The sequence below is a fragment of the Lissotriton helveticus genome, chromosome 5_1 (assembly GCF_964261635.1).
Source record: "Lissotriton helveticus chromosome 5_1, aLisHel1.1, whole genome shotgun sequence".
Classification (NCBI taxonomy): Eukaryota; Metazoa; Chordata; class Amphibia; order Caudata; family Salamandridae; genus Lissotriton; species Lissotriton helveticus.
The window spans coordinates 709,743,720-709,756,233 of NC_136065.1; the positions used below are offsets into that span (position 1 = coordinate 709,743,720).

At 45.1% G+C, this 12,514-nt stretch overlaps 1 protein-coding gene across 1 annotated transcript in view; it reads right to left on the reverse strand.

Annotated features, from left to right (window-relative positions):
* The window catches only part of LOC144753355 (uncharacterized), a 219,737-nt gene that overhangs the window by 15,264 nt on the left and 191,959 nt on the right, over positions 1–12,514 (reverse strand). The window contains exon 4 of the mRNA XM_078641077.1: positions 11,653–11,756. Coding sequence (XP_078497203.1) covers positions 11,653–11,756 — 104 coding nt within the window. The remainder of the gene's footprint in view (positions 1–11,652; positions 11,757–12,514) is intronic.

Sequence of the window (12,514 nt, forward strand, 5' to 3'; positions counted from 1 at the left end):
AAGCAATTGGTGGCAAATCTTATGTAACTGAACCAACAGAATCCTCATATCCAATACACATACAATATGAGTCAACACAGCATTCATTTTTTGGACATACAATTGGATATGACTCCAAAGGGTCTAACTACAAGAGTCTTTAAGAAACCCTCAGACAGAAACAGTGCTCTACATTATTAGAGTTTCCATCCCCCAGCACTAAAGCAACACCTACCTATGGCTCAGTTCATCGGGGTTAAAATGATCACTTCAGAAACAGACATGTGATTGTTCCGTACAGGAGTTCTATTCACAATATGAGAAAAGAAGTTACCCAGCTGGGGTATTGGATAAAGCTGTTCGAAGAGTGCAACCCATGGAACATAGGAGTCTATTACAACAATCAATCAAACCTACACAATCTAGAGAGGTTTATGTAGTGAAATGTTCAACCAAGTCAATGTAGGAAGCTGGCTAAATATATATATATATATATATAATATTCCAAAGTGCGGTATAGTGTGCACAGAGTCCAGTGGAACCCAAAAGGTAGGCAGAGGTAAAGTAGATAGCACCTCACTCTCTATTTGTGGTAGTGTGGTCGAGCAGTAAGGATTTATCAGAGGATAGTGTTAAGCATTTGTTGTACACACTCAGTCAGTAAATGAATTCACACACTCAAAGGTGTATAAAAATATTCTGATAGTTATTTTATTTTCTATAACCAAGCAAGCCCGGCACAGGTAAGCAATACATACTTTACAGTAGTAATGCAGTTTGTAAATTGTTTCAATTGCAATTGTAAATGTACTTTGATTTGATTACAGTTGTGTTACTGATAATTCAGTGCTTTTCAGAATACAGTACATATACTTTGTATAGGATTTTTTTTTAAATTACAGGTAAGTTACTTTTGAGATTACTTTTCTTACACAGTGCAGTATGCAGTTCCTGTAAACAGGTAAGTACAAGCGTTTTTTTATTACTTAGTACAACTTTAAAGAATGTCTTTAGGTTTTCCAACGCCACACTTCGAAACCTTTCATAGAAGTACAGTCAATGTTATCCTATGGAGGAAAATAGTGTTATTGGTTTATGGGTAAGTACTTTGTTTTGGGGGTTGGGGTTCTGGGGTTAGACTCAGGGGTCTCCCTCAGGGCCAAGGATGCACACTTGTTACACCTTCAGCAGCACTAGGGCAGCCAGGTGCAGAGTGCTGAGACCCAAAGTTATCCAAAGGGGGATAGGGGATCTCCGGTTGGTAGCTTCTGGCGAGCAGGCTATTGGGTTGTGGGAGCAAAGCTCCTGGACTTAAGCACAGGGCAAAGGGGGGTTTAGGCCAGCACAAAAGATGCACCCTCAGCAGGACTGGGGCAGTCGGGTGTAGAGTGCTGTTTTAGCATCGGAAGCCTTGTAGCTTTCAAGGGGGAGTCTACTGATTGCAAAAGCACTGCAGGCTCGGGGATGAAGGTCTTCTGGGTGCGACCACCACTTAGAGAGGTAAGTTGGGATCTTGGGGTTTTGTTTGGCACTGTCGGCTGGGGCTCCCAAGGCCATGGGGGGTCGCATGTAGGGGTGTCTTTTAGGGTCGGATCTTCTTACCAGCTCCTGGTCGCGGTTGGGGGGACCTTCCGGTTTGAGACTGTAGGCGTCAGCTGGAGGCTTGAGGCAGGTCAGGGGTCACCGGATCTTGGGTGAGGATCACCGGGGGGACCTCCTCTGGGTGTTGTGCCACTCAAACTCGGGCCATGGGATTTGGGTGCAGAGTGGTGCAGACCCGCAGATCCTTGCGGAACTGGAGTCTGTTGTTTGAACAAATCCGGTGTTAACGGGAGACACAGTCTTTGGGATTGAAGGTAGGCAGGTCCTCCGGCTTTGTCGAGGTTGCTGGCTGCAGGACACAACCGGATTTTGCTGGAGCAGGTTCGAGGTGGGGACAGGCTGGTAGGGCTGGGGCCAAGTCAGTGGGCGTCCTCCACTTGTTAGCTTTGGCACGGCTGTTCAATCCTTCTTCTTCTTTTCTTCTTGTCTGAATTCTTATTTCAGGGCTGCCCATGAAATACTGTATTTAGGGGGTGTTTTAGGGATCTTAGAATGACTACACCCTTGGTGTGCTCACCCCATATGGGGGGTGAGCACAGTCCCTACTCCTGATTGAGGAGTGCCTGCCCTCTGTAAGATGGCGGGCACTGAAGAGTGGGCTTCACCTCACCTCCCCCACCTAAGGGGGGGAGTTGGCAGAGGTGGGCACAACTTCTGGGCTGGCTAATGTTTCCCGCTTGTCTTCCTGCTGAAAAGGAGGGGAGACAGGAAGGGGACCAGCTCCTGCTAGCAGGAGAGGCAGAGGGTCGCATTTCAAAGGCTGCCAGGCCTTCGAAGCTCCCCTGCCACAGATGGCTCTTCCTCGCCTGGGGGAGGTGTGAACATCTCTGTCCAGGAAAGGCTTTGTTTCTGGGCTCAGGGAGCGAAGGGGTCCTAGGGGTCCAGAAACATGTCTTGTGGTGGCAGGCTGGTGTGTACCAGTCAGGGAACCCACCAGAGGCTGGTCGTTGTTTAGGGGACATCTCTAAGATGCCCTCTGAGTGCATTTTTCATTAAATCCCACACTGTCATCAGTGTGGGTTTAATGTGCTGAGAAGTTTGACACCAAACGTCTCAGTTTTCAGTGTAGCCATTATGGTGCTGTGTAGTTCGTAATGACAAACTCGCAGCACAATATACTCTTTAATGGCAGCACTGCACTTACAATGTCTAAGAATGGACTTAGACACTGTAGGGTTATAAGGCTCATGCACCTGTACCCTCAGCACGGGTATATAGCACCCAGCTAGAGGGGTGACTGATCTATGCCAGGGCAGTGAGTTGTAGGCATGACACACAGGGATGTGTGCCCGTGTCGACTCTTCTCTTTGTTGTGTACCAAAACACGCAGCCTGCAAAGGCAGTGTGTGAGTGTAAAGGTACAGGGCCTCCAAGGGTGGCACAATAAGTGCTGCAGCCCTTAGAGGCCTTCCCTGGTCACAGTACCCTGGGTACCTGTGGTACCATTTACCAGGGGCTGACCTGTGGCCAGAGAGTTCCAAATGGGTGTACAAGGTATAGTTTTGGGGAAAGAACACAGGCCCTGGGAACCTGATTGGGAGGGACCCAGGGCACAGCAAGTCAAAGTGCATCGGTAGCTTGGCAAACATTTGGGGGGTTACTCACACCAAAATCCAGCTTCCTACAGTCAGCAGTCGTTAAACGAATTATCAACAGGAGATGGGAAGTGCTGGAACAAGAATCAGACTATGGGGACCTCTTCAAAGAAAAACCTTTATTTGCACATGCACATTCCAAAAATCCCAAAGAAATGTTAAAGACACTGTCCATTCCATAGATAGAAAACCACAAAGGAATTTGTAAATGCTTCAATTGCATTCACTGTAGTAATGTCATAATGGGAAACATGTTTTCACATCCAGAGACAGGGAAAACCATCAAGTTACGTCATACTTCGGACTGTAAGTCAGACACGTTAATTTATTAATTTATGCAATTAAATGTTCTTTTTTTTTTTATCCTCATTCACGTTCATGGTTTCCAGCTGCCAAACAACCAAACAAGGGAGAAAGGTATAGAAGAGTACAGTCGTGCTGCCTCAGTCTGGGCTGGCAGGGATGGCGGTTAAGGAGTGGCAAGCAATTCCCAACAACAACAACTGGCTCACACCAATCAAGACGCCTTGTTACCCAGATGGCAGATGACAACCATTGAGCCAGTTGCCACCATTGCTATTGCCTGCCAAAGTACCAGCAGAAAAGGAGAGACTGGCATAGCAGGGAAAATGAACCATGGCTACGTAATCATCGGACCTGGGGGAAAAAAACTAACAAAAAAAAAAACAGATTCAATGGGACCAATCAAGCAAATGCCAGAAAGCTCTCTTATCTTGTTTCCCAGCCCTGGCGAGATCTAGTTTCGAGATTTGGAGGATTAAAGTGCACCAATCATGGAAGGAAGGGATGGAAGCATCCTTCCAATGCTTACAGACTTCTCTGCGAGCTGCCAGGATGGAATAGAACAGAAGGTTCTTGGCTGGACTACGAGTCTGGTCCCCAACTCCAAAGATGACAATGCGAAGATCAATCACTACTGTGAAACCCAGAGAAGATGAAAGTTTGCTGCTGATTGAGTCCCAAAAAGGTGCTAGGTGAGGACAATCGAAGAACATATGCGTGTCCGGGGCTTCTTTTAAGCCACACCGTGCACAACCCACTGTGCCCCCCAGGGAAAACTTGGCAACCTCTGCGGGGAGTAGTATGCCCTTTGTAGGGTGAAAAGATGGTTTCTACGAAGCCAGGCTGGTTTGACTAAGTCCCACAATACATTGCAGGACATTAACCACAGATCTTTCATATTCAGGCCTGGCATCAAGTCTCCCCACAATAGCTCGGGAAGGTGAAATTTGCCATCAATTTCTTCCAGTATTAGATTGTACCATTGAGAGATCTCTTTTTTTGCTGGCGGTTTATCTAACAAAAGAGATTCAAGTTCACTGCCTCCCCCTAATGGCGAGTTGTTCCAGCGTGCAGTTTGGGTGGTTAATGCTTGAGCCCAACTCGATATTTGCAAGTATTTAAATCTGGAGAGATTGGGCCCCACCTTGCTTACTAGATATTCTCAAGGAAGCAGGATCCCTTCCAAAAACAGATCTCCCCAAACTGTTATTCCAGCCTCTCTCAGCGGGAGTGCTAGTGTGTCGCCCACCCAGCCTGGAGCCAAGGGAAGATCCCATACTGGAGATCTGCTAGAGTAGTACCTCAATTTTATTGAAGACCTCACCTTAGCCCAAGTTCTTGCCAGGCCCTGCAGCGCCTTCAGTTTTACCTTTTTAAAGAATTTGGGGTCACCAAATTTAAACAAGTAGTCAGACTGCCCAACTCCTTCACACTTCAATAAAGCCAGAAACCCAATACCCTCATCTGTTGGTATTTTTAGCAGCATACGTGCGCGTGATAGTTGAAACGCCCACGCATAAACCTGCAAGTCTGGGCCCCCCCTTCTCCCTGCGGCGCCTGATTTTCTTCCAGGCCATCCTTGGATTTTTATTATTCCAAATAAATGAAGTAATTTCACCCTGTAACTTAGCCAACAAAGAGGGGTCAAAAAAAGTGGAATTATGTTAAATTAAAAAGAAACCTTCGGTAGGATAGACATTTTCACCAGATTTATTCTGCCTAATAAAGACAGGGGGAGGTGCTGCCAAGCACTCATTAGCTTCCGACATTCTTTTGCAACTACAGCAAAGTTCGAGGGGGCAATCAGACTGATATCTTTGACGATGTTTAGCCCTAAATAACGCACACTTGTGCTTAGTTGCTCATTAAATCCGCTCGCGTCATCATTCCACACCATTATCTCAGTCTTCGAGGCGTTTACCTCATATCCTGAGACTTCCCCGAATTCCAAGGCTAACTTAATGGCTGCAGGAAACGCGGTGCTAATCTTTGATGTCATTATCATGACATCGTCCGCGTAGAGGGCCACCCTCTTTTCCCAATCTCTATAGATAAAAGGCTTGATGGTATCATCCTCTCTTAATTTCTGAGCAAAAGGCTCAATATAGAGATCGAATAGCAGAGGGGATAAAGGGAAGCCCTGCCGTGTTCCTCTTGTAACTGCAAAGGGTTCACACAGGCCCCCATTTACCAATACACAAGCAGTTGGGCTATGGTACAACAGTTTTACCGCTCTGTGAAAACCCTCACCCACATTGAATTTAGCCAAGGCCCCCGACAGGTATATCCAGTTGACCCTGTCGAAGGCCTTGGTGGCATCCAACGTGAGGATAGCCAATGGAATGGAGTCCTTGGTCGCGATGTCTATAGCGCCTATTAGGTCGTAGGTTAATTCGTAAAGTTGGCGACCCCTGACAAAACCCTTCTGGTTAGGATGTAAAATATCGGGGGCAACCTGGCCCAACCTGCTTGCTAAAAGGAATGCAAAGATTTTATAATCTGCGTTCAAGATTGATATGGGACGATATGAGCCACAGTTAGTAGCAGGTTTACCAGGTTTTAAAATAAGCGCAATAGATGCGCTATTCCAAGATGTTGGTGGAAGGCCCCCTCCTGCAGTATTTGATTAAACAGGACAGCAAGGAAGGGAGATATTTCTACCATCAGATTTTTATAGATCTCAGCTGGCAAGCCATCAGGGCCTGCAGCCTTGCCCCCCTTGCTGCCCTGTACAGCCAACACAACCTCTTCCTCTGTAATCACTTTATCCAAGAAGGCACTTTGTTCAGAGGATAGTGATGGTAAAGAGATACCATCCAGCCATTTCTCTATACTATCCGAGGTGATGTTCCTGTCCTCCTGATATATGCTTTGAAAGAAATCTTTAAAGGCTGTTTTAATATCTGTATCCGAAAAAAAGGTACCTTGACTCGTTATAACAGAATCTATGATGTTGCGTGCCTGGTCGATTTTCGACTTCCAGGCCAAAAATTTGCCAGCCCCTTCCCCATATTGGAAGTGGGCTAACTTGCTCACCTCCCATTTCTGTAGGATGCGTTGATTTAGGACGGAAGCCAATTCCTCTTTTAGTGCAAGCAAATTCCTATGTAACAATGGTAGGTCGCAACTAGGAGCATTGCTACTGGTATCTATTTCAACTTGTGCTGCAAGTAAATTCGTTTCAATGGACGCTATTTCTTATGTGTATTGCCTCCTTCGGAACACTGCCTTGTTCTTAATTACACCTCGGAGAAAGCACTTAAATGCATCCCATACTATGCCGGGCTCAGCAGAGCCGATATTTGCTTGCATAAACTCCCGTGTTTCAGATTTAATGAATAAAACATCATCCGATGACGAGAGAAAGGATCGGTCAAAAGACCAAGATCTAGAAGAGGGTTTAATTACTCCAACGAGATCCAAGGATACTGAAGAGTGATCAGACAGATGTGAAGGCGAATAGCTAACGTTCTTTACAGAATTGACCAAATTACGACTTATTAGAATAAAGTCGATTCTGGATTGGTGACGGTATTTGTAGTTTCGAAACGAAAATCCAGATTCTAGTCCTGCTCTTGCCCTCCAGATATCTATGTATCCATATTTATTCATACAATTAAGTAGGAAAGCTCTAGACTTTGACAATGCTTGCTGCCTACTGCTTGGGGTCTTATCAAGCAAGGGGTCGAGCACGATATTAAAATACCCTGCTATGATAATTGGCTCAGGGAAGTGCAAAAGGTGAGAAAATAGAAGTTCCAGAGCTGTGCGATCATCCCGATTGGGCCCATAATAACCTACTAAAGTCAAACATGCTCCACCTATATCTACAGAGGCAATTGCCCACCTGCCTCCAGGGTCCACCTTCTTCAAAATAACTCTTGTGTTTATAGATTTTTTAAAGAGAATAGTCACGCCCCTTATATTTAATGTTTGGGAAGTGGATACTGAGACGTCTATCCACCTGTTCTTCTTGACCAACTCGAGCATCTCAGCCTCGATTAAGTGTGTCTACTAGAGTATAATGACCTGCGGATCCAAATCTCGCAGATATTGTACGATCCTATTTGCTCTTGGTTTGGTGCGCAGGCCATTTACATTCCAGGAGAGGATCTTAAGATTGCTCATGAGTCATAAATCGTGCCTTGCCCACAGAGTAAACTAAATCTAGCTAAGAGAAGAAAGTCACCCCGAGCTCCTACCAAGTTAAGTCAACTACCCATGTTTTGTCAAAAAAATTGTCAGAAACCAATCCGGAAATGAGGAACATTTTATACATTTTTACCCAACCCCCATCACCCCAGTGCCCCAGCCTACCCCCCCCCCCCCTCCCGTGAGAAACCCTTGTACTGTCTAACCGGAACAGATCCGGTTGGTGGTACCCCCTACCCTGCCCAAGCCCCCACAGAGTGAGTATTAGAACTAGTTATTTTTATATCTTCTTATTTTTTTTCAATCAGTTTTTCCTTTAGTTGGATTACCCTTATTTGTAAAGGCCCTTATTGCTTTCTATTACTTTAATTACCCCTTTTCTTTAGCCCCCTGTTTAACCTAACCTAATCATGATGTGCCGCACTAGAAAATTAGAGAGCTAGATAGCTAGAAAGCTAGAAAGCTAGAGAGGGGGGGGGGACAAAACAGAGAACTAAAAGAAATGCAGGACCTTAGACTGTTGAATTCATATCTCTACCTTTTAACCAGAGGCCCCCTTATCTCCCCCAAAGGACATCAGTAACTCATCTGCCGCCTGAACCGAGCGGATATTAAACATCTTATTGTTAAACATAATTTTTAAGGCGGCGGGAAAGCCCATCTGGACTGTTGCGCCTAGTTTCCGGAACGCATCCATCCTCCTTCCCAGTTTCCATTGCTTTTCCAGAGTAGCTCTGGATAGATCGTATCGTATCTGGAAAGTGAACCCTTTACCTGTTAAGGATTTTTACCTTAGGGCTAGGTTAAGAATGTGCTCCTTAAGAGCGTACGTATGAAAGTTTACTAAGATCTTTCTTGGCTTAGTCCTTTGGGGGTTACGCCTGAAAGGGTCTCTATGTATCCGTTGGATGTCTTTAGCTAACTCCTCTTTAGTTTGATCCAGGTTGAGGGACTGCTTTAAAAGCCGAATAATGAAGCATTTAATATCTGAACCCTCGCTACCCTCCGGTACGTTCAGGATTCGAATATTACAGCGCCTTGCATTGTTTTCCAATATTTCCATTCTTTCCGCTACTGCCAGGTCCTCCTTCTTGAGTTTCAGTATATCTTCTTTTGCATTATCAAGATGCAAAGATAGCCCACCAACAGTCATTTCCAAAGCTTCGGTTCTTGAGGTGAGACCATCTATTTTGCTATCTAGGGATTCACAGTAGCTTCTGATCTCTCTCTGGTTCGATGCAGACTCTTCAAACCCCCTTTTAATGTCAGCCGATAAGGTAGAAAACATGAGCTGCAAGGAAGCAACTGAAATGCATGTAGTGGAAGTAGACGTGGAAATGGTATCACTACTGCCTTCTATTATGAGAGGGGTGTCAGAGATTGCTTGCAGCGAACTACCAAGGTTTAACTGAACCTCCCGAGTTTGCCCCCCTGACCTACTAGGTCTAGTTCTGTGCCTGCCCTGCTGCATGAATCGATAACGGAAACAGCAGGAGGTGGACTGAGGGAACCCAGATTGATATTACAAGCTGCATCACCCCCCTCCTTAGTCGCCTTAGTTAGGGGACCCAACAGTACCTCTACCATAGAAACGCTTAAGCCAGTTGGAGGTACTGGTAGCATAGTACAGTTATCCTGCATAGTGCAGCTAGGGGTTACACTCGCCACCTCAACCGGGGGGGACCAACAGGGCCCCCTCCATGCTTAAAGTTGGAAAGATAACTGGTACGGTGTCTGGAACAGTTACTGATAGAAAATGTGCTACGGGGACTGACGAGAGATCAGGTGGAGACGAGGCACAAAAAAGTTCTAAGAGGCCCGATAGTGGTGGAGTGCCCGATGAACCGGAAGTAACCGGGAGAGCAGAAGAGTCGCTCGCACGGGGGGATGGTCTTGACCCAAGTCCAATACCTGTGGGACAACTTTAAAGTATGAACGCAATGAGGGCGTTATCCTAGAGCTAGAAGCGAGCACGGACTTTACAGCCTTGTTACCCCTTTTTGAACGTTTGGCTTTCACCTCAGTTGAAAGGAATGACGAGGTCTTGATTTGTGTACAGCCTCCTGAAAGTGTAGCGCTGCCTTGGAGTGAGCGCCCTGACTCCAGCTCAGAGAAGGTTTGAGATACCTGAACGGCTGATAATCCCCTTCTCCCCCCCTTCTTCTTGCGGGTATGTTTCCCTCTACCGGTGCCTTTACTCTGCAACCCCTGGCTCACCGATGGTACTACAGTAAGGGGGATCGATGAAGCTGCAGCAACTGAGGTTAGAGACTCCACCTTCTCCCCCCCTTCCACTTTCCCCTTTACCTTGCCGCTAGGGCTACTGCTCCAGTTGTTACTCCTCTCTCCGCTGTTACTGTTGCTGATGGTGTTGCCGCGGTCGATGCTGTGGCGTTGGTAGAGTCAGCAGAAACACCAACACTGGCACGAGAGTCTCTCCAGAGACTCCGCAGTCGCCATCCTCGACGGAGCTCCAGGGCGGCCCGATTCCACGGCCACAAGCCCGTCTGTGTCTGCCTCGGCGAAAGCCCGGCGGCACCAGCGCCAGGAGGTCCCGGGTCGGTTAGCACCACACCCCCCCCGAGGTGAAGCACATCAACACGGAAGAGAGAGCGCAGCGCCGTCGCTCAAACAACTTACAAAAAGCAGATAGCGGGAAGCAAAACTACTTAGTCAGGGTGAGTTTGAGCAGCTGCGCAGCTAAAACTTGAGCCTCTCAATATGTTTTAGCACAATTTTGAATGATCCTGCATGATTCTATATCTCCTGTAACCGCTGTAAACGACACTCTGCCAGGGCTTGGAGCGGAGTACCGCGGCAGCTAGCCTGCTGCCGCCATGTTTCTCGCAATTAAATGTTCTTGCAGCCAACTGTATGTTAGCAAAACAGAACACAAAATTAAAACAAGAATCACAGAACCCAAGAGTATCATCAAAGCCAAGAATCGCAATTCCTGTTTAGTGACGCATTTGGCTCGACAACAATCATAACATAGCTCAACTTCGGTTTACAGTTTTAGAGAGATTAACCACACAAGCAAACTCTATTGCACACAAAATCTTAGCGCAAAGAGAAACCTTTTGGATCAGATATTCAGATACCTTAATTTCCAAAATATTAAATGATAAACTAGTAATTCTATGTTTCTTATAAACATGGTGACAATTATTAACATGCATTGATATTTGTCACATAGCAGTGTGTCATATGTTTTAAAAGTCTTTTTTGGTTAATTTAATTCAACCTGTTCATGGAAGTAATATTGTGTTTAATCTGCAATTGTGATTGTACAATATGTGTAAATACACATTGACACTTAACCTATTCATTGTTTTATTTCTGTTTTTGTTTCCTTTGCACACTTGTTTCAAGCTCACATTCAGGCACTGGCACTATCCCGTTCTATTTCAGAATTTAACTCACAAACAGCATTTGTAAGACTGGAGGGTTTATTTTGATTTTGCGTTTCAATACTTGGTTGTTTCATATTTGCTGTGTACCTTGGTGATATGCATCTAAGAAATCGGGTCCAAAATGTTGCAATGGGCATTTTTGATTTACAATCGGATAGTCTGTCTAAGGTCTATTAGAAAGCCGACCACATGACCTAGGGATCCGGAAGTTGTTAGCCACGTAATTGTTCAGAATTAAATTACTCATTAAATATAAAGGCATGCAACTAGTTTGCTGTCAAATCATTTTGAATTTATAAACATTTTGGCATCACAATGGAACCCCTAGGGTCCATTAGTTGGGTGCACAATGTTGAGTACACCAAGTGGTATACTCTGAAGGTATATATATATATATATATATATATATATATATATATATATATATAAAACTACATATGTTTCCCATATTAATGTTTTGAGGAACAGTTCAATACATTAGAGTATACATGGTCATCAATTACTGTATGGAACATTCTCCTGTTTGTTCCAAATTACCATGCATATCTTGCACAATTGTATTGAAATAGAAACCATTTAATAATGTCATTTAATAATGTTTTGTTTACCATGATCAATGAAGGCGAATCCCTGCTTAATTTCCTCATAGTAATCTCTGGAATCACCATGCCATTCTGCAACCAGTTCCTGAAATGCTTTAAAGTTAAGCAGTCTGTAAATAAAAAAAGCATATGAGACTTTCTAAGAATGAATATAAATTAGATGTTCCTGTTCGCTAAGAGAATGTACAGTTTCCAGTTTGCTTTATATTAAAAAACTACAGCCCATAATAGGCCTTTATTTGTCCACCTGATATTCTGTATTACTCTGTATTGTCTACAGGTCCCTATCAGCCCCCTTTCAATGTATTTACTGTCAATGTCTCCATCCCTTAGGCTCAGAAGTTACTCCAAGCAACCAGTACTTTTTCTTGAGAATTGATTTTAGGAACATTATCCCCAGGGGCGTGGGGTAAGGGGGGTGAATGCCCCGGTAGTTATTGACAGGGGTGAAGTCAGAGGGTCTGCAGAGAAGCTGATGACCCTACTGCAACCTGATCAATACCTAGCTGGGAGTGCCCGCCTTCTATGATAATACTGGTGTTGTAAATAAAGCCCTTAAAAAGTGGGATTAAGTTCCCAAAATTGTTAGACACTATGGGCCCGATTACGATGCCGGTCGGACAAGCGTCCGACCGGCACCATAAGGAAGTGGAGCCTGCCGACAAAAAGTTGGCAGTCCCGCTTCCATTCTATGGATGCGACAGCCTACTTTGAATTGTGGCTTATGACGTGATCCGCAGCACAAGACTCAGTAGAAAATATACACTTTTTAAACATCCATGCACTGTGAGGCAGGCACCATGTGGTACCTGCCACATGCTGTATGGATGTTTAGGGGGCTGGTGCCCCCCAGGGCCTGTAGTGTAGG